Genomic DNA, 19,636 nt, shown 5'->3' with positions numbered 1-19,636 from the left:
TGCGAGGTGGTTAAAAAAGATGCGGTTTCTGCTGGAGGTGGACAAATCAGGTTGTGCTAGACATGTAGGGGTTCACTTGTTTAATTGCTTGACTTTGTATACATTGGAAACTCAGACTGAAGCTTGACAGAAGGGTTTTAATAAAATGGAGAAAATGTACGTAACACATCTGAGTTTTCCTGCTGGCAGCCATCACAGCACTTTCCACGTAGGGTGGAGAGGTTTTGAAAAAGTGAATAACAAGCTTCACCCGGTTAGGAAAAAAAAACAAAAAACGAAGGCTTTTTAGTTTCGAGCGAGCGGAGGGTTTTGAGCTTTGAGCAGTCAGTTTCCTGGCTTTCGAAAATTGACCGTGTTGCTGGTAACTACATAAGGTGGAAAAACTGTGAGGTGACGTCCTCAGGTAGAGCGATGGTGACCACTGGGGCATCACGTACAACGGCTTCCCCTCGATAGTCTTCACTCAGTCTAACTAATTTGACGGCAAGTTCTGATGGCTGGTGTCTCAACATTCTCTGTGATCTCCCATTCGCACCTAATGCCTGTGGAATTAACCAAATGGAGCCCCAGGTAAGGACTATACAAGTCGTACTTACACATATACAGTAATACAGTTGTCCCTCGCCATTTCGCGGCTTCACTCTATCGCGGTTTTTTCAAATACATTTATTCATTAAAAAGTTGACAGACAGTGAAAATGATACAGCCCGCGCTCGGTTGTCTGAGTCAATTATACACCTCTGTATTACAATTAAAATTTTAATTACTGTACGTATGGACTGTAGGCCTATGTATTCGAGCACCCCCGCAAATCCTTGTTCAACGCCAGGTGCAGCCGAATAATAAAGAAATAAAGAATCCTACTTCGCGGAAATTCATTTAACGCGGTAGTCTGGAACGGATTAACCGCGATAAACGAGGGGCGACTATACAAATTTAGATCTTATGTGCACACCCCCCCCCTCCCTTTTCCCCTATCACTATGTCCCACCTGCTGTTAGATACTAGGGGGTTTCAACCATCTCTCTCCTCCACAAAAAATCAGATGCTGGATGTGTAATGGCACAGATAAAGCCTGTTACCTTGTAGTTTTATCTTGAGGGCAGTCCTGACATCTGTATATGCCTTCGTATTTCTAACTGAAGCATTTTCTGGATTCCTGTGTTTTAAAAAAGATCTCATGGTTAATGGGTTCACATTTGCCCACTCCCCGTTTTGGAATACTTTAACATTGGCCAGCTGATGCTTTGTTGCGGGCCCAGCTTCACGGGGGTGCCAGGGTGGGCCTGGTCAACCCACCCAAGAGGGGAAAGAAAAATAGAAAAATGTTCTTCTCCGGAAGTGATTCTGATTCTGTGGGATCATGAAATACATTTTGTCTTTTGCGAATCAGTATTTTATTGCAAGATATGATAAAGAAGCATTTTAACTAACTTATTTGATTTAATCATTAATTCCACTAAGTCCCCGACACCCCTTGTGAATTTAGCGCTATTTCTAAACGTGCGGCTTCATCAACAGCTTCAGACTCACCATTGCTGAAGCGTTTCGGATCGCATCCCCTGACGTAACCACTACTTTTGAAGTCAGTGTGCGCCGCAAGAAGGGACCGTATGGGCTGATATTTGTGCCACTAGAAACTGAATATGAATTTTGTATATTTTAATCTGCAGTTATCCGGACTACAAAACTGAATCTGAATTTAATAGTTTGAATTTGAATTCCAGTAACTCGAAATAGCATTTATCCTACCTCGAAAAATTCAGTTTGCGAATTCAATTTCAATCTAGTGTGACACACATCCGGGTTCTTGAGCAAAAGTAATCGACCGCAGATTCACAATGCAACTCATTTCCACGTTTACGACTTTTCTACTAACATTTTAAATAAAACAACAACAGCCAGCCAAACAACATAAATATGCACATGTTAACATGATTAAGAATATTTCATATCGTTCATAATTGGTAAGACAGTAACTCGAAAACGTACCATTTTTACACTTAATTAGCACTAACTTAGCAAATAGGAAACGATTCCCCGGTTGCACTTCCTGTTGTGGCTGAGCGTGCACATGACGTCAGTGGCTGAGCGTGCAGATGGCTGAGAGTGCACGTTCTGAGCGGCTGCAGCCAGACCCTTTTGAGCTTCAATGCCCCCCAGCAACCTTCAACGGGTGCAAGGAGCATGCTGGGACTAGCGACACCTACCCGCGACACAGTGAAATCAGCTGGCTAAGTTGGCACCTGTGTCACCTCATGGATTGACTGGCACAAGTTCTCACCCATTGTGGGTAAATAAGGAAGGATAAGATGAACTGGCTGTGCTATTGGTGGAATATGCCAGGATTGTGTTGAGGGAGGGGGCACGTGTACGATGTGTGTGCCAGAGAGGTGTTAGGGTTTGAGGTGTTCCCCTCACCTGATGCTGCCCATTATCTTTTATGGAATTCAACCAGGTTCTTTGCAGAAATCTGACAACACTGAATCATTACCCTGAATCATCTCTGATTCATGCACTGACTAATTAATCACCATATAATATAAAATGCCATTGGCTGTTCTGGGGACAGCCTATAAGAGCCTCCAAGGATGGTTTTCACTGCTAATTGGCCATAGTCTGTGTGCCCTGCAAGTGGACTGGCATCCCATCCAGGGCATCCAGCCTGGCATGTGCTGCATGGGAAGTTCTAGGCCTGGACCCTGCCCAGGAGACATGGTCAGAAGTGTCATTATTCTTTATTTTTTTTTATTTTTTTCCATTGTGCTCTTTTGTATGTTTAATGTACTGGATGCCTAAATTTTGCCCAGGATGAATGAAGTATCTGTATCTATCTGTCAATCTAATCTAAAAGACTAAACAGCACACAGCAGAAAACATCCAAGATATAGACACATCAAAAGCATGATTTCTCGGACATTTCTTCCTACTTGGGTTTTTTTTTGGCCCGACATGACATGACTTGACAGGAATCTCCAGTTAAGTTTCTCTGTGTGTCTGCTTCTATTTGAGGAGTGGAGGTTATGTGGACAGGAACTGGGAAGACTTGCTGTTTTTGGAAACGTAGGCCCAAGACAGAAACTGAAATAATTCAAAACGTAGGCCGACTGTAAACGCAGGCAGGCCCCCAAAGGTGCCTTAGTTTAATAGGCCTGCCACAGATGATTCTGAAGCATCTTCAGGCATAGAGTTAATGGTACAGTATTAGGATGGCAGAGAGTAAGAAAGGTGCTGCCATCTTCTGGTCAAAATTTGTAATTACAAGCTCAGTCTACATTCTGTAAAAGCCATAGGATATATGCCAAACACCCTACTGACGTGATAAACAGTACAGTAAAAGCAACCGTCCTACACATAAAACTAGAATAATAAGTCATTTTGTGAAAGAAAAACCCCATTTCCAATACAGTAGGCTAAACATGAACGAACTACTTTTTAAAAAAAAATTATAACCTGACTTTCGTTGTATCTTATCTGTTCTCAAACTTTGAACTCTCAACTTGCATCATTTTCCCAGTTGCATCTCCTGGCAGTTGCAGATTTGACACCTTCCTCTGATCTGGAGTTTAATTCATAGCCACACAAAACCACTGCAAATAGAAGGGAACACGAAATTTGAATTGTAATTTTGCGGTCACTTATTACAACTCATATATGCGAAGGGCAGCAAAGTTAAACTGACCTGTGACATGTCCAGCTGAATTTTCCCAGATTTATTCATGTCAAGCTTTTCGAACATTCCTGAATGGGGTGAAATGCAAACTGAATCTTTACATGTGGACATTAACTAGATGTTGTTAAATCATTATTGTATTTGTTAAAAAAAAAAAACCATTGCACCTAAAAAGTGACAGAAACTCACTGAAGAGCATCTCGACTCGAATCAAGGCACTCAGGAAGCTGTCAAAGTCGACTGAAGACTCTGAATTGGCATAACGGCTCACAATGACCTGAAGCACCGCGTTGTTCACCTGGAAACCTGCAAAACCCGAGCACATTAAATCCTGCATTTTCACTACAGCGCCACACACCACGGTCACAGTGAATCCAAGAGAGATTCCTGCATGCCAAGCAAACATACCTTAAAGCATGTACCAAAGATGAATCAGCAATGCAATAATAATTGCAATATATCAAAAGTACTTTTGTTGAGAATGAACTGAAAATTTCAAAGGAAGTTGATGTAGTTTAGCTGCCTTAACATTTTATACAAAGAAAGATTATATCTTTTGTGTGCTGCAGGCATTTGTTCACTCTTATTCTTTGGTAACCATGTGGACCATGTGGTGCTGTCTGACAGTATTGTCTCTCTAAATATCTGGTATTACTGTGAATGCACTAAAGATGAGCTGATGGGCTTCACGGTCTGGCTCATTGTACCTGCTTGGGAGAGAGCCTCTCTCATCTCGTGGCTGTTCATGGCACCAGAGTTGTCAGCATCAGCGCTCCGGAAGATTTTCTGGAGGATCAACACATGACAAGCGTGACGGTGACGAGATATGAGAGCTCAGCCAGGGTGCTTTGAGTGCAGAACTGTGGTGAGGGACATCGCTCCATCCATGATACCAGACCTGATACTGCTGGATCTTCATCCAGAGAACATGGAACTCGGTTAGGCTCAGCTTCCCATTTCCATCTTTCTGGTTATAGAAGGTCAAGGTTGTACCACATGCATGGAACTAAATAAGTGTGGATAAATGCAGCTTTTATTTCAGTACAAACAGGTGCATGATTCCTGTTTTCAGCTGACTAGCAAATGTTCTAATTTTTTTCTAGTTGGTTCGGAACAGGATTATTAAAGTTGTCTGTCTGTCTATCTAATACAGACAGGACTGTGTTTGGCGGTGTTTATTTGGGCAAATGTTAACATACTCTGCAGATGATGATAATTCAGGTGAACAAAAGGATACATCCAGGAGATTGACGATGCTGCGACAGGTCTCCAGTGTGATGCCTTCTGACGGGATGCTTGTTTCTGAAAAAGTCACAAGTTCTGCTGGGACGGTGGTCTATCCAGGGTGTGAGCAGGAAATTCAAACAGAAGTGTGGTACTGATTGAGGCATGGACTGTGTTCATATTGCTACATCACTAGTAACCTCTGATAGCTCATAACTCACTTTTTGACAAGACGTGGTTCAAAACCTGCAGTAGCTCAGGTGCTGACAGCTCTGAATCCTGTTTGGGTGGATTACAGTGAATCTTACGTCAGCAAAAAGACTGTAAACCATTAAAAAATATGATTTGAATGATTGATTAATAGTCAACATTCTAGACAACTGTCATGGCAACAAATTATAGTTTACGCAGAAACCAAATGTAATGGCTTTGTTAGCAGCTCTAGTAAGATGTTTTCAGGAACAATAATATTTTTTTTTATCTAAATAATAATCAAACCAGAGATACTTTGCATGAGCCAATTACCAAGAGACAGCAAATTCTTTACCAGGATGCGAGATGAAAAACTTACATTTCCTGAAATTTCCTTGAACAGCTGCTTGAACTGGGGATCCATGTCATCTTTCGAAATTTTATTCTGTAAACCATTTAAGAAGACTTGCATATGAATTAGTGTTGGCGTCTTTGTGTATTATAGAATATGTATCGATGTATAGGCTAGTTCAATATGTTTAATTCAAACTACAAAGTCACTGATCTAGCACATTTTTCAGAGGTATATCTGAATTTGCACTGATATGGAAACAAAATATAATGCATTGTAATCTTTATATGCTAAGTACTTCATTTGCGGTATACAGCTTAAAATGCAAGCTATTTTCCTGTCATAGCAACGCAAATGCACATAAAATAAGTACGCATCTGCACTTTTACAAACAATCGATTCTCGCACGTATCGTTTTTAAAGGCGAATGCGTACTTGCGTACCAGTTATGTTCATCCCTGTTTATATATTATTTTATTTGTTTTTCTTTAAGCATTAGAGTGTCAACATCCAGGAGAAACTAATACTTTGACTTACCTGGACTACATTCATGCTCAGACCTGCTGCCATTGGTCTGCAACAAAAAAAAATCATAATATCATTGGCTAAAACAGTCAGATGCAGAGATTTTGAAGACTCTCTGGTCCTTGCCAAAGTTCAAAGGCCTACATGTTGAACATGACAGTTATAGCACAGTTAGTTTGGACAAATACACAGCTCCTGAAAACCTTATTGTTTATCTGAAGATGGGATCATCAGCGTGTCCACACAAGGATGAATGTGTCAATGTGAAAATGTTTTGATTGAGGGGAAAAAAAAGCTATGTATGCTACGTTTTTTTAAAATACCATGTTATCAGTAAAAATTGCATTTTGATCCAAACGTCCGTCAGAATTCGCCCTGGCGTTGACCCACAATCTGAACAAACTGAAACGCGGACGAAATACAGAGGACTAAGTCTTACACATTATATGTTAACTTTTAAACTGAAATCAAGCTCCTATGAAATCCATATATTTAGGCCCATCACGAACCTGACCAAGATAAGCGCTTGAAAGTTGGATGGATTTATATAATAAAGGTCCCGTGTCATTGGTGTCTAAAATGTGATGTGTTTATGATACGTAATGGCAGGATTTTAAAAGACTCTTTATGCCCACCTGGTGCTCGCTTGCTTCTCAGTGAAGACCCGCAACAGGAAGCTGCCGTGCTTGTGAGGCTCAAAGGTGGAGGGGATGATGACGTACTCGCCTGGTGGAAGTTGAAAGCGGTCACAGACCTCGCGAGAATTGGTGAAGGTGCTACTGTTGGCCACGGGCTGGTGCTGCAGGAACACCTTGAGGCCCAGGTGGACATCAGTGCAGCCCTGGAACTGCGGGACGGGAAGAGCAAGGGGAGCAGAAAGCTCCAGTCAACATCGCCAAGGTGCTACCTGGACTCTGATGTCATGAAAGGAACCCTCAAACAGAGAGGCAATGGAGCTTGCACATACCTCTGAAGGAACCTGAAAAGAAGAAAGATCTTTGTTTTAGACAGACTTACACAAACTACATTTGTCGTTCATGGTGCGTTTGATTTGACCAGGCAAAGTCTGCACCTCATATATGCAGAAGCCGATGGCGTTGAGATCCTGGCCGAGTCTGCGACTCTTACGGACGTCTTTCTGCATGAGGCCGACCAGGAAGGAGCAGCCGTGCTTCCCGTCAAAAGGATTGTCGTCCACTTCCTCCAGCTTGATGGAAAACTGGGGGTTGGACGCGAAGGTGGCTGCAGGGGGCAGCAGAGAGCTCAGTATTCACCAGCTTCCATTTTCAGCTTCAAATTTCGCTGCTCCCTATCAATGCTACCCTCTGGACTATGTGACAACCAGTTGGATTAAGGTATAAACCGCAGTATAACCATTCATAAGACAGGAAATGGAACAAGACTTGGGTCACATGGAAGGTTGATCAGCACCTACCTCGATTATTCAGGCAGCCCCCAGCAGTGGAGCCAACCCTCCACTGGCCATTGAACTCATAGTAGTTCCACGACCCCAACTTGTTACTGGTCAGAGTGTCTGGGGTGAGGTTACATATGTCTAGGTCCGTGAATTGCTGAATAAAGTCAGGGTAGGCCATCCTGAGAGGAGGAGCAGACAAAGCCCATAGCCAAACACTGTCATTAAGACCATGATTGTATATAAATATGATTTGTGTTGCCGTTATTCGTGTTGGGTGGAAACTGTCCAGGTGACCTCACCATGCTGAACCTACATCCAACATGACATTGCACCATTCTACAATTCTCTCCAGCCCAAGATCAAACTCTGTTGAGATGAAAGCTCACCAAAATTCCCCGTCTTCAGCAACGCTCCTCAGCCTGGCTTTTTCGCTCGGATCGATCTTGTCCCATTCCCCCGATCTAGTAGTTGAAACATCCGTCTTTGATTTGCTTGCTACCTTTTGATTACAAATGTGGCCCGTTGGGACACCGGCATCCATGGTCTCACCTGTCACTCCAAGGGCCGGTCCATTCTACCTTCCCCCAGGGGTTCCGGAGCCGCAACAGCTGGATACTGCGGCCTTGCATGTGCACCTGACGTTTGGATTGGACACCACAGACAAAGGCTTAGAATTTTAAAATCTTAAATCTTGACATAAATATTCTTTTCTATCAGATTTGATGCACCACATTAATCATCCGACTTTGCAAATAAAACTCCCAAGCTCATGTGAACTTTAAAAAAAAATGCTGGAGTGATTTTTGGAAAACATCACCCTCTTGACAAAGTTTTGAACTCTACATCCACAGCTCTGTTCACAGGCGATGCTGATTTTACCCAGGTGTCCTGATAGCTGCCTTACCTCCTCAGCACCCGTGATAGAATATGCGTGTCCTTTTACCAGCTTGAGGGCCATCTCAGCTTCTCGGTCATAGGCGTTGGTGGTCTGTGCAAAATTACAGCCTCATGTAAGAGTATAAAGGCAAGAACAGGGTCTGGGGTGTTGAACTAAACAAGCAGTTTGCCTCATTTTCATATTGCCCACAATGCACTTGTCTCATTCTCCATCCATCAATCCATTCTCCAGTACTGTTTATCCTGTTCATGGGAGCCTAGAGCCAACAACAGGTAACAGGGCACAAGGTACAGTCTGAACACCAGTCAATTTAGAGAGCCATTCATCCACTCAGTTAATCATCTTGCAGGCTCATTCAGACCCTAGAGATGCCAGTCGAAAAAATGTAAATGAGTGATTTGCATTTACCATGATGGAGGCACCCAAGAGTGATTTAAGCTTTAGAGCTCTCTGGATGATATTGAAGAGTTGAGGAGGAGCTTTCTTCAACTTGTAGGATTCTGCTATCCCTCCAGTGAAGTCCTCAAAGCCTTCAGTGGTGTTTCCCCCAGTCAGAGCCTCATAGCATCCATTCAGCCTGTGAAGAAAAAAAAACTGAAAAACAGCAAACCCTGCAAAGAGACATTTAGCTGTAGGAACGTGCTTGCTTGGACAAATCAAATGCACTGAACACAACTGTGAATATGTCTGGATATTCTGCAATTGAAGCTAGAGCAGGGGATTTTGTTTTACCTCAATAAAGCTTCAGTCATACAATATCTTAGCTTATTTCCATATACAAAGCCGGAATCAACTGACTGTGGGCCTTGGGTGTGATTCAGACCTGTCTTCCTGTGGCTGCATCACCTCCTCCATGTTGTCTAACGTCAGCACGGAGCCTAGATTTCATGAAGCTCATCTCTCCAGTGTCATGATCTTAACTCTGCCCTCCATTGTGTTTGTTCATTGGTGTCACTGCTGGTAGTTTGGATTTCCCACCATGAAATTCCTGCTTGAGGTTCCTACTCACTTGGCGTAGGCCTTCTCTAGCAGGGCGTTCCAGAACTCCATGCAGTCGTGCGAGTGGACGAACACCAGCTGTCCGTTTCTGGTGGGTAGTCGGTCGTCGATCACCACGTCCACCCACACCCCATACTGCCAGAACTGGTGATCAGAACAGCAGAAAGACCTGTGAACCTCATTGCTTGACAGAAGCAGGTCAATGACACAATGTAGCAGCAACGGTGATTTTGTCAGCAGACAAAATGCTCAGCCCAAGTTTTCCATAAAGCCTTGATGCTAACCTGGAAGTGAAAGATCCCAGCATAATTCTCCTCAAAGTTCTGCCCTTGGGGGACCACACGGGCCAGGATATCCTCGTCTAGAGTCAGGGAAGCAATGGCCGCCAGCAACCAGCAGTCACCTGAAGGAGGTCGTCAAGACATCGGTATTTGGCGCGAAGGTAAATGTAGGAGTGTCTTTGAGTTTAACAGTGGGCAGATTTCCTGTACAAAGAATGTCATACCAAAGGATGATGAATGAATGCAAAGTGAAGGTACATATATAATTGCTACTTGCGCATTAACCATTCCCTTCTGACTACTGTCTCATTTAAAATGTCCGGTAGGGGGCGCCTATTTCCACATTAAAAATACAGTGGTACCTCGCTTCTCGAACTCACTAGAACTCGAATTTCTTGAAAGTCGAACAAACCAGTTTGACCTAGAACTCGATCTGAATATCAGAAGTCGAACCATGAAATGAGTCACACGGCACATCAAAGAACTGGGGATTTCAGGTCAGCCAACAAGAAGAAGAACAGGAAATTAAAAAAAATACTCCAGCATAGGAAAAAAGTAGTATTTTTACCCCTTGCTGTCACTCTAACACAAATGCACAGGTGAAGAAGGTTGTTTAACATCCAGTGGAGCAAAGTACATTAATGTTAATGAGAGGTTAATTTCTCTCAGTGACTCAACATACTGGTCCTTCAGTGTGCTTTAGATCAGCCAAACCTGTATGGAAACATCACAGCAGATGCAGATATGTATTTCAGTTAAAAGGAACTGAACAGAAACTGTGATGTTGATTTTCTGCTGAAACACTCAGGCTACTGGACATTCTGATCTTCTCACCCCATCCTTGATGCCATGCTTTGACAATCCTGAGAACTCACCCAGGATTCCCTGACAGATGTCTGTTCTCGTTGCTCCATCGATGATAAAGCATGGATTCGGGCACAACTCCTGTAAAGATCAAACACCAGGAGGGCAAGAATCAGAGATGCTGGCACACGGTGCTGAATTTTCTTTGACAGAATAAGGCGTTGGGCCCTGAATAGCGAGAGCCCCAGAATTCTGAAGCCACCCATCACATCTATGGACCAGACGTGTTCCCAAATCCACAGAGGAGAGTAAATAGTCGCAATGGGAATGGAAGATTATGGTGGAGCAGCGAGGACTGATAAAACCCAGGAGCGATTTATCATCTTCCCTGGAAGGGTTAACAATAACTAAGAGGATCCTGGAAACTTCCGTTCTGAAATGTATTACTCGTTAGCTTTGTAAGTCATTCATAGACGTATATGTGATGCCTGCCAGACAAAGGTGCAGGTTCTTTACATTCAGGATTTATTTTGACCATTTTGGATCGAGTTTCGGCCAGCAGAGAGAGCTTTGTGAAAGGATCCCAGGGCACAAACACTGCTCCGTAAAAAGTAATGACTGTACGTCACACTGTTTTGGTTTCACACTGGCTGATGATACGGTCACATGACAGTGACCAGGTTGGCCTGGCCGGTCCTGTTTTGCCAACAGTATCAGGTATTAGATTTGCCGTCCGCACAGAATTGCTGAAAGTGCTGCACGGTCCATTTGCTGATGGGGAAAAGCATGTGCCATAAGTATACAGTAGGTGCTCAGTCCATGTGTGTTAAATTGGTCTGTGAGGAATGGAGAGCACACATCTCCATCTACACAAACCAGCCCAGCAATTTTATATATATATATATATTAATATATATGTGTGTGTGTTGTGTATATTGCTTTTTAGTTTACAGTGTACTCATAGTTTATAGCTGAGCCACAGAACATCTGCAAACGGTTAAGTACTTACTTTGATGTTGAGTATGTTACACAGAAATCAAAGTGAATTATTTTGTAGCCCTAAGACAAGACAGCGCCAGCTGATGGGATCTGACATATTCAGCAAACAGAGAAACAGGGAATGTGTTAAGGCTCCGTGAATCCCATCCGGCTGGGATGTTTGTGACTGGGGCTGCATCACAAGCCATTTTAACCTTAATTCATTTATAAATATCAAAACTTCAATTCTAACTTTTTATAATGTGTATATCTTATATCAGAAATACACATTAAATTGTAACTAGTTGTAATTCGATTTTAATTATATCTACCAACAACTGAATTCCTGATATCAGAAATATATATTCAATTGTAACTAGTTGTAATTTGATATCAATTATATCTACCAACTGAATTCCTGATATCAGATTCCAACTCCCTGTGAAATGAATGGGAAAAATGTTTTGAATCTCACTAGCTAAAAGAGAATTTCTGATACAGAACTGGCATTTTAACTAGTTACAGCTCAATTTCTGATATCAAGTATTTGCATTCTAATTTAGAATTGAACTTGTGATATCCTCTAGAAATGAAATAAAGCTAAAACAGCTTCCCATATGGTTGGAGCACTGAGCCTTTATCCCTGAGATAGATAGGGTAGGGAGAAGAGCATGTGAGCGATTGAAGCGGTGAGAATTTCTTCTCCTCGCTCACGAGGCTGTTGGCTCCGCCGCTCCGCTCAACACCGCTCCTCGCTCCACTAAAATTTCCTCCCGCTCCAGTCAAACCGCTCCACGCTCGCTCCAATTTAAAAGAGGAACAAATGATCTGCATTCCTAAACCGAAGCCTTATATCATAAAGAAATATGAGCAACGGCAACATTGCCACTCAGAAAATATTTATTTTTAAGCAACATATAGGCAACAACGGACAGGTTTAGCAATGGCATTCCACGCAAAAATAGACTTAAAAATAAAGGAATCAGTGGGCTTAATAGCCTAAAGAATATACAGGCTAAGCATCCGCGTTTTAAATTCCTCAACTTTTTTCTGCTGATGCTGCTGCGCGTCTATCTATAAAATAAAATTTCACTGACAGCGTTACGTGAAATTAAAAAAAATCATATTAGAACTACTTCGAATGACAAAACGAATTTATTTGATTACCAATATTTACTTTATAGGCTTTTATCTTCTTGTGTGCTAGCTTCACAAGCAGTAGTGGTGTGCAAAATCTTGTACTTATCTTTTTTTTTATATATATATAGATTTTGCACACCACTACTGCTTGTGAAGCTAGCACACAAGAATTTCACTCATATGTACTGTACCAGTAACATGATGTGACAATAAAGATTTGAACTTGAACTTTATACTTTATATACTTGATATGCTACAACCATATAAAACTTGTTCACGTTTTGCTCTGTCTTCCGCCTGTTCGCTTAGCACTCTCTCATGTTTCTGAGAAAAGTGATTCCAAAGTGAATCTTTACTCACTGAAACAGTTTCACCACATTGTTGTTCTTGCAATTAAACATTATTGTCATCTATACGTTTGATAAGAATAGTACACTTGTATGACTTATCACTTTCCTTTGTGAAATACTTGGCGAATTCCATCTCGGCCAATCTGTGATAATTGTACAGATGAATTCTGGGTAGATTTGGGCACGCCTCAGAATCGTAGTGTGAGCGGCATCGGAGCGAAATTGGAGCGAGACAGAACGACAGCTCCAGCCTTAATTAGAAAACCGCTCCGCGCTCTGACCAAATTCCGCTCCTCGCTTACGCTCCGCTGCACTCCGCTCACATGCCCTGGTAGGGAGATAATGGACGACCATACCCTTGTTTGGGGAAGAGAAAAGTGGATTTCTCATCAATACCCAAAGGCTATTATTTTTAAGAAGATATATGGATGTAAACATATCTTGGACCCTTTGTTTGCTGCACGCTGAAGAAACACTGAACAAACTAAGAAAACAGAAAATTAGATTATGCAACTATTCATACAGTCACAGCAAAAGCTACTGTCCAAAGCAAAGTGTAAGTGAGGAAGTTGATCACAGGTTCTGAGAGAGCCTCGCTTCTCCTTACCTTTGGCCTCTTCCACACCAGATTCTGGGTCTTTGGGGATAGTGGCCCCAGCTCTTGGTATCCCAGAGCCCAGGACCCAGCCGGGAAGAGATCATCCTCGAACAGCTTGCCCTGCTGCAGACAGCGGCTCCTCAGAGTCTTGTAGTCCTGGTCGCCGAACTTCACGGCTGTGTCATTGGTTCCGACACCGCCGGCTCGCGCCTGCTGCTGCGCCACTTTGCCCGCTATGGACGTCATCGTTGGGCTGTTGGGGAGGCTTTCGGTGGTCTCCTAGCAGAAAGTGTCGCTCTGCTGGTTCTCTTCCTCCTTTATGTCCCCTGCATTGTAGAGTGGGCGGAGCCACCAGTTAGATGGTATAACTACCCCCAAACAGCCCCGCCCACTCAGACCTCCCATTGATGCTTTGAAACCTGACCCTCCTCCACTTTGTCGGAAACCTGTTGGGTAAAACACAGCGGGGATCCCTGCTACAGAGCACCAGCTGGCTGAAGGCTCTGTGCCAGTGACTCTGCCAGTGACTGTGCCAGTGACACTGCTTGCAGTGCCAGGTGTCAGGTTTCACGTCATGCTAGAGCAGCTTTGCATGCTGGGCGAGTGCTGCAGATGCACATAATCTAATGCGACGATCAGCTGAAGATGTGCTGGGTTCCCAGTGGACACCTGGTGATGTGCTGATGCTGAAGGAACTCTCAGTGTAGCCACTTCTGTTGCCTGAGACTCCACACCATCTCAGTAATGCAAGTCTTGCAACAGCTCTAATCTTCTTCTTCTCCAAACTGTTCACCAGCAGCTCAGATATCTTTTCTGTTAATGTCCCCCACCTCCCCCGTGAGGTGAAACCAGCCGCAAGCTTAGCAGCAGAGCCCAGACAAGCCCATAATTTGCCAGCAGTTGCTTAATGGGTTTACACTGTTATTAAATGAATATATTGAATGCAAGTAGTATTAAAAATTCATTTCGAAGAAGGTGCATGTCACAGTGACTAGTGGTTTGAATCTCGCCCCTTGTGCGTGGTTGAGGGTTGTACATTCTCCCTGCGTTTGTCTGCATTTCCTCCCACTGTCGTCAACATGTAGCGATACTCATGTTTATTGCCCATTGTGTGTGTGTGTTTGTGCTGCCCTGTGACGAACTGACATCCGGTCCAGTATGGGCCCATGCATTGCGATTTGTGCTGCCCGAGACATTAGCCATTATAGAAGATGGATGGATGGATGGAATATGAACAAATACAGGTGATATTTGTGCGCTTAAGGAATCTAATTGCAATTGACATAGAAATTTTAGTGAAACTTTAGTTTAATTGTACTGCATGCAGGTAAAGCAGCAGAGTCCATCGCAGGAATAGAATAGGTCCTCCAGAGATGACTCTTCCATGCCCTTGACCACCATGGTCCATGCTAGCTAGGCTCGATGCCATATACTAAAAAAGATGCTGAGATGTTTAATGTTTGCTTCCATTTGCTTCGCTAAGGTTATCTTACGCTGTTCTGTTGTCTTACGGAGTACCTGCAGAAGTAAGTCGTCTTAGTGATATTTCTTTTTGCTTGTGTCTTTGTGCACTTTTGGCATTGAGACAATCAGTAACAGAAGTTAATCAGGTTATGTCGCTTAAATACTGTGATTCTTGGATTAGGTTACCCTTTACATTTGAACAGGTATTTTTTAATAACTGTACCAGAATACATTTCTAAAGTTATCCTCAAAACCCTTCCTGGCAAACAGAGCATTTGTGAGGTCAAGCACTGATGGTACTGTAGATGTGAAGGCCTGGCTCGTAATCTCCATTCCAGGTCATCCTAAAGGTGTTTGATGGGGTTGTGGTCAGGGCTCTCTATCACCAAACTCACCTAACCATGTCTTTATGGACCTTGCTCTGTGAACTGGGGCACAGTCATGCTGGAATAGAGAAAAGCCATCTCCAAACTGTTCCTACGAAATTTGCTTTACACCACTCCATTCAATGCTGGGCACTGCACTTGGTGATGTGAGGCTTTCATGCAGCTTCTCAGCCATGGAAGCCCATTCCATGCAGCTCCTGGCGCAGTTTTTGTGCTGCAGTTAATTCCAGAAGAAGTTTGGAACCGTGCAGTTATTGAGACAACAAAGTGTTTGCAACTTTTACACACTATGCACCTCAGCTGCTCTGTTACTTTACGTGGTCTGACATTTTGTAACTGAGTTTCTGTTGTTCCGAAACACTTTGACTTTGTAATAATACTACTTACAGCTGACCAATATCTAGCATTGAAGAAATTTCATGAACTGACTTATTGCAAAGGTCGCATCCTATGACAGCGCCACACTTGAATTCACTGAGCTCTTCAGAAAAACACATTCTTTCACAAATGTTTGTAAACCTGACTGCAAGGCTAGGTGGTTGATTTTATACACAGGTGACAATGGGTCTGAATGAAACACCTGAATTCAGTGATTAGGAAGTGTGTCCTAATACTTTTGTCCATACAGTGCATCACACATAATAATGACTTGTTAAAAGTAATTAAATTGCGTCTGTAATACTATGTTACTAGCAGTGTTGCGGAGTAACGAGTTACATGTATGTAACAGCATTACGTAATTTAATTACAAAAAAATGTAATTGTAATCCGTTACAGTTACTAGAGAAAGAAAAGTGTAATTAAATTACAGTTACTTATGAAAATATTCATTATTACAATTTTAGTTACATCATAAGATTGTATGCAAAACCTTGATAATATCTTTAATACCAGTATTTTCATTGCTTTTCGTGTTTTTCTTATGCAAAACATCCTCCTTTGCTATTTCCCTCCACAGCCTAAAGTTTGAAACTATTCGATGCTTCTGATTGGTTATCCTGTCGCGTCTACATTTGCAGCCAATTCTGCTAATTAACTTGCCTGAGCGGTCTGAGTTTCTGTTGCAGGCAATGGCAGACAAGGAAAGGAATGCATTCCATTGCTGGAAATATATATAAAAAAAAACATTTCCGATATATTACGGGAAAAGGCACAAATTTAACTGTGCAATGCAGTGCGTGTTTACCGGCTATAAAGATGTTTTCGACATCTAAACAGTCCATGTCCAACCTAAGGAAACATCTAGAGGTAAGTGCAGCTTACTGTAACTGCACACAGTCATATTAAACAAGGCAGGGAAGACATGCCTATCTAAAATGTAATGCCCGGTACACACTGTGATTTCAGCAATCTTATAAGAATTAAAATTAGAATTAGAATTTAGTGATCAGTGGTCATTGTCAACACACCACAGCACACAGTGCGCAACAACGAAATGTGACCTCTGCATTTGACCCATATGTGACTTTCGTGACATAGCAGGGGGCAGCTAATTCAGCAGTGCTTGGGGACGGTATCTTGCTCAGGGTACCTCAGTGGTGACTTGCTGGTGGGGGATTCGAACCTGCAATCTTTCAATTACAAGTGCGCTACCCTAACCATCAAGCCACCACTGCCCAAAATTTTATTAATTTTTTTTTCCCCTCATGTGGAAAACACCTTTACGTCTCCCCAGCTTGCTTTTACGGAGAGCATGCTGCGCACATCGGGCTGCCTAGCTCAAGTACCCACCGAAGCTGGGTTCGAACCGGCGACCCTCTGATTACAAGCACGCAAGTTTAGCCCACTGAGCCACCCGCTGCTGGTAAAAACATCAAGGGAGAGCGCGAACGCAGTCCCCACTACCAGAAATTATGCAGTCGAGATTCCCACATTTGGGGAATTTGCAGGAGTCAGCACAGCCGCAGTGCAATGGCTGGGCCTCACCCTGGGTGAACCACCTTCGTGATCATGGTGTGTCCCCTGCCAGGTAAGTATGCCAGTAGGTAAAATCATTACTGATCACACTGTGCGATACGGATCTGATAATCTTTGCTATGACAGGTATGCAGACTGTACGGCGACAACACCAACTCAATCATAAGATACGGCGTGTATGACAACAAAACAAAATGTAAACACTGACAGCATGCGTAAACACCACAATGAATCGCGAAGTGAGTACCGCGCTTTATAAGCCACACTGGCACTTCTGATCCCGTTGACAGAAAATGTGCCGTCCTCCTTCAATATGCTAAGGTTATTGGTAATTTATGTTAGGTCTGATATTAGAACTCCCGACATGCTATTGTCGTATTGAGTTTTGAAAATTCACCAACTAGCTAACTCCTGGGCGATGCTAACCCATTTTATCTTACAGTGCTGCGAAGACACTGTTTTAGGCTACTCCGTGATTTGCGATTGAAAAATTGATTTAAACAGTAAGTGATTACACAATCAGCTGAAATCTCATATCCTGTCTGATGCAAGAACTGTTCAGAATCAGAATCAGAATAAGCTTTATTGCCTGGTATGTTAACACATACGAGGAATTTGTTATAGTGACAGAACTCTACAGTGCAACAGAATGACAGTGACAAGACAAGACACAGGTAATAAAAAGAGTCATATACAGAAGTATATAGAGTATATAGAGATCAGAAGTAAAATGGAACCATTTATTTTCGCAAGTATATAAAATGTTTGCATCATAATGTAATCCTGAAGCGTCACGGAGTGGTCAAATCACTCGTAGTTTATCTTGTTTTGACTCCCAAAAAGTTTATATTATGAACACACATTAGAATTTAATAACTGAAGGCTGAGTTTTAACAATTTTTTTTTTTGTCATTTTAGGTATATTTTATGTAACATTAATGTTATGACTTGTTACACTAAGGGAATCTGGGTTTTCACTGAGTATGAAGCGAGGATCTATTCTTACCCATTGTTTAAAATCATTATTAGGCCTACTGTATATGGTATGTTTGGTATATTTATTAAATTGATCAATTATAATCATGTTAATTCATGTATTGAAAGGAGTTTGACAGTAGTCAGTGTTTAGTACTGCTGTAAGGTAAACACTGCCAGGTTACAAAATTTCAAAATGGTTAACAGTTGAGAATATTCATTCATAATTTAGAAAAGTAATCAAAAAGTAATCAAATGTAATTAGTTACATTACTTTCATATAGTAATTGAAATAGTTACACTACTATTACATTTTAAATAGAGTAACTTGTAATTGTAACAAATTACATTTCCAAAGTAATCTTCCCAACACTGGTTACTAGTCACAATGGAAGACGCCACGATTGTAAATTATAGGTATGACATCAAGTCAGGTAAATCGAGGCACTGAATTTCTGCACAAGTTTCCAAGCAGAAAATCCAACTTGTCAGTATAGGGCCAATTCTGTGCCAATTCTAGTTCGAATCCTGTAGTTAACAGACTGATTTCACCACTGGGCTCTTACAAATAATGCAAAATAAATAAATGCCACTAAATGACTCTCATTTATGTTTAATATAACCCCTGTTAAAAGTTTATTCTGTGGTGCCCATATTTGTTAAGATTTTCATGTGCAATAGCAACTGAAGCATCCCGAAGCCACAATGTTGTAGATCTATTGGGGGCGTCACACTTGCACAAGAGACATGGTGGCTTCTCGACAGATCATGCATGTTGACAATGAATAGCAGAAGTGTTTTGTAATACAGCCAAAGCAGGACATACCTGTAGCCAAAAGTCACATAATTATGGATGCTCTGTATCCGCTGTTAAGTGACATCAACACCCAGCCCGTGTGGCTTCTTTTGAAGCCCTTTAATTTTCAAACAGCCTGTCAAACCGGTTGCCATCCACCTGCAACCCTACGGTGCCATTCGATACTGACATCAGGGCACTCACAGGTACATCAGGGCACTCACAGATTTCCTGGTGTTTAAGCTACACTGCAAACTGAAAGACATCTGAGAAAAGTGCCCAGATGACACAGCCATGTTCACTTTATAGTGCTTTCATAATATGACCACCATCCTGTGATAACAATGACGTCCATTCATTGAAAGGTTTCAGTGGATTGTTTGCTGTTAATGTGTTGCAAATTCTCTGAATATGCTGGTTGCTGATGGGCAGCATGTTACTCAGTTTGTTAAACCCATGACAGATCTGTAATGCTTTGTGGTACTTTACGGCATACTTTGTCACATACAGGCATGGCTGATGATACACAATGCAGCTTTCAGACATGGGGAACTTCGTTTCAAACTTAACTCAAAACACTCAAAAAGAAAAGGGACCACAATGGGTTTAAACAAAAGGGGCAAGTAATTGTAGAACGAACAAAGACTTAAAACAAATACAAGAAAAT

The 19,636-nt window shown here is 42.2% G+C and overlaps 1 protein-coding gene, 1 long non-coding RNA gene and 1 other non-coding gene across 4 annotated transcripts; all 3 read right to left on the bottom strand.

The window, feature by feature from the left end:
• Window positions 1-74: 74 nt before the first annotated feature.
• On the bottom strand, window positions 75-1,939 carry LOC111835726 (uncharacterized). Its single transcript, XR_002836277.2, has 3 exons — window positions 1,534-1,939; window positions 1,083-1,159; window positions 75-542 (listed from the first exon to the last, which is right to left on the bottom strand). It is a non-coding gene; the product is annotated as an uncharacterized lncRNA (long non-coding RNA).
• A 1,169-nt stretch (window positions 1,940-3,108) lies between these two features.
• LOC111835677 (calpain-2 catalytic subunit-like) lies at window positions 3,109-13,778 on the bottom strand. 2 transcript variants are annotated; one of them, XM_072709430.1, is made up of 21 exons: window positions 13,441-13,778; window positions 10,437-10,506; window positions 9,565-9,683; window positions 9,291-9,424; window positions 8,690-8,858; window positions 8,288-8,371; window positions 7,933-8,018; window positions 7,770-7,844; window positions 7,402-7,562; window positions 7,039-7,208; window positions 6,934-6,945; window positions 6,602-6,813; window positions 5,979-6,015; window positions 5,469-5,534; window positions 5,119-5,176; window positions 4,911-4,975; window positions 4,572-4,640; window positions 4,381-4,459; window positions 3,863-3,979; window positions 3,683-3,741; window positions 3,109-3,590 (listed from the first exon to the last, which is right to left on the bottom strand). In XM_072709430.1, exons 1-21 carry the CDS (start codon window positions 13,675-13,677, stop codon window positions 3,567-3,569), a joined length of 2,103 nt encoding a protein of 700 aa, XP_072565531.1. In that variant the 5' UTR covers window positions 13,678-13,778; the 3' UTR covers window positions 3,109-3,566. The 2 variants fall into 2 exon arrangements, with proteins under 2 accessions (XP_072565531.1, XP_072565532.1); XM_072709431.1 differs by lacking the exon at window positions 6,934-6,945.
• A 3,318-nt stretch (window positions 13,779-17,096) lies between these two features.
• Window positions 17,097-17,258, bottom strand: LOC111852356 (U1 spliceosomal RNA). The gene has a single exon (XR_002840214.2). It is a non-coding gene; the product is annotated as a U1 spliceosomal RNA (small nuclear RNA).
• Between the last annotated feature and the right edge of the window lie 2,378 nt (window positions 17,259-19,636).

This window comes from Paramormyrops kingsleyae, chromosome 3 (genome assembly GCF_048594095.1).
Source record: "Paramormyrops kingsleyae isolate MSU_618 chromosome 3, PKINGS_0.4, whole genome shotgun sequence".
In the NCBI taxonomy this organism is placed as follows: Eukaryota; Metazoa; Chordata; class Actinopteri; order Osteoglossiformes; family Mormyridae; genus Paramormyrops; species Paramormyrops kingsleyae.
The sequence above is the reverse complement of the archived record's forward strand: the minus strand, read 5'-3'. Positions and strand labels throughout refer to the sequence as shown.

Excerpts from the sequence above, each read along its gene's own strand:
- LOC111835677 (XM_072709430.1), bottom strand. The coding sequence starts at position 13,677 with ATGACGTCCATAGCGGGCAAAGTGGCGCAGCAGCAGGCGCGAGCCGGC. Across the intron at positions 8,859-9,290 it reads CTAGAGAAGGCCTACGCCAA|GCTGAATGGATGCTATGAGG; the intron begins GTGAGTAGGAAC and ends TTTTCTTCACAG. Across the intron at positions 6,016-6,601 it reads GAGAAGCAAGCGAGCACCAG|ACCAATGGCAGCAGGTCTGA; the intron begins GTGGGCATAAAG and ends TTTTTGTTGCAG.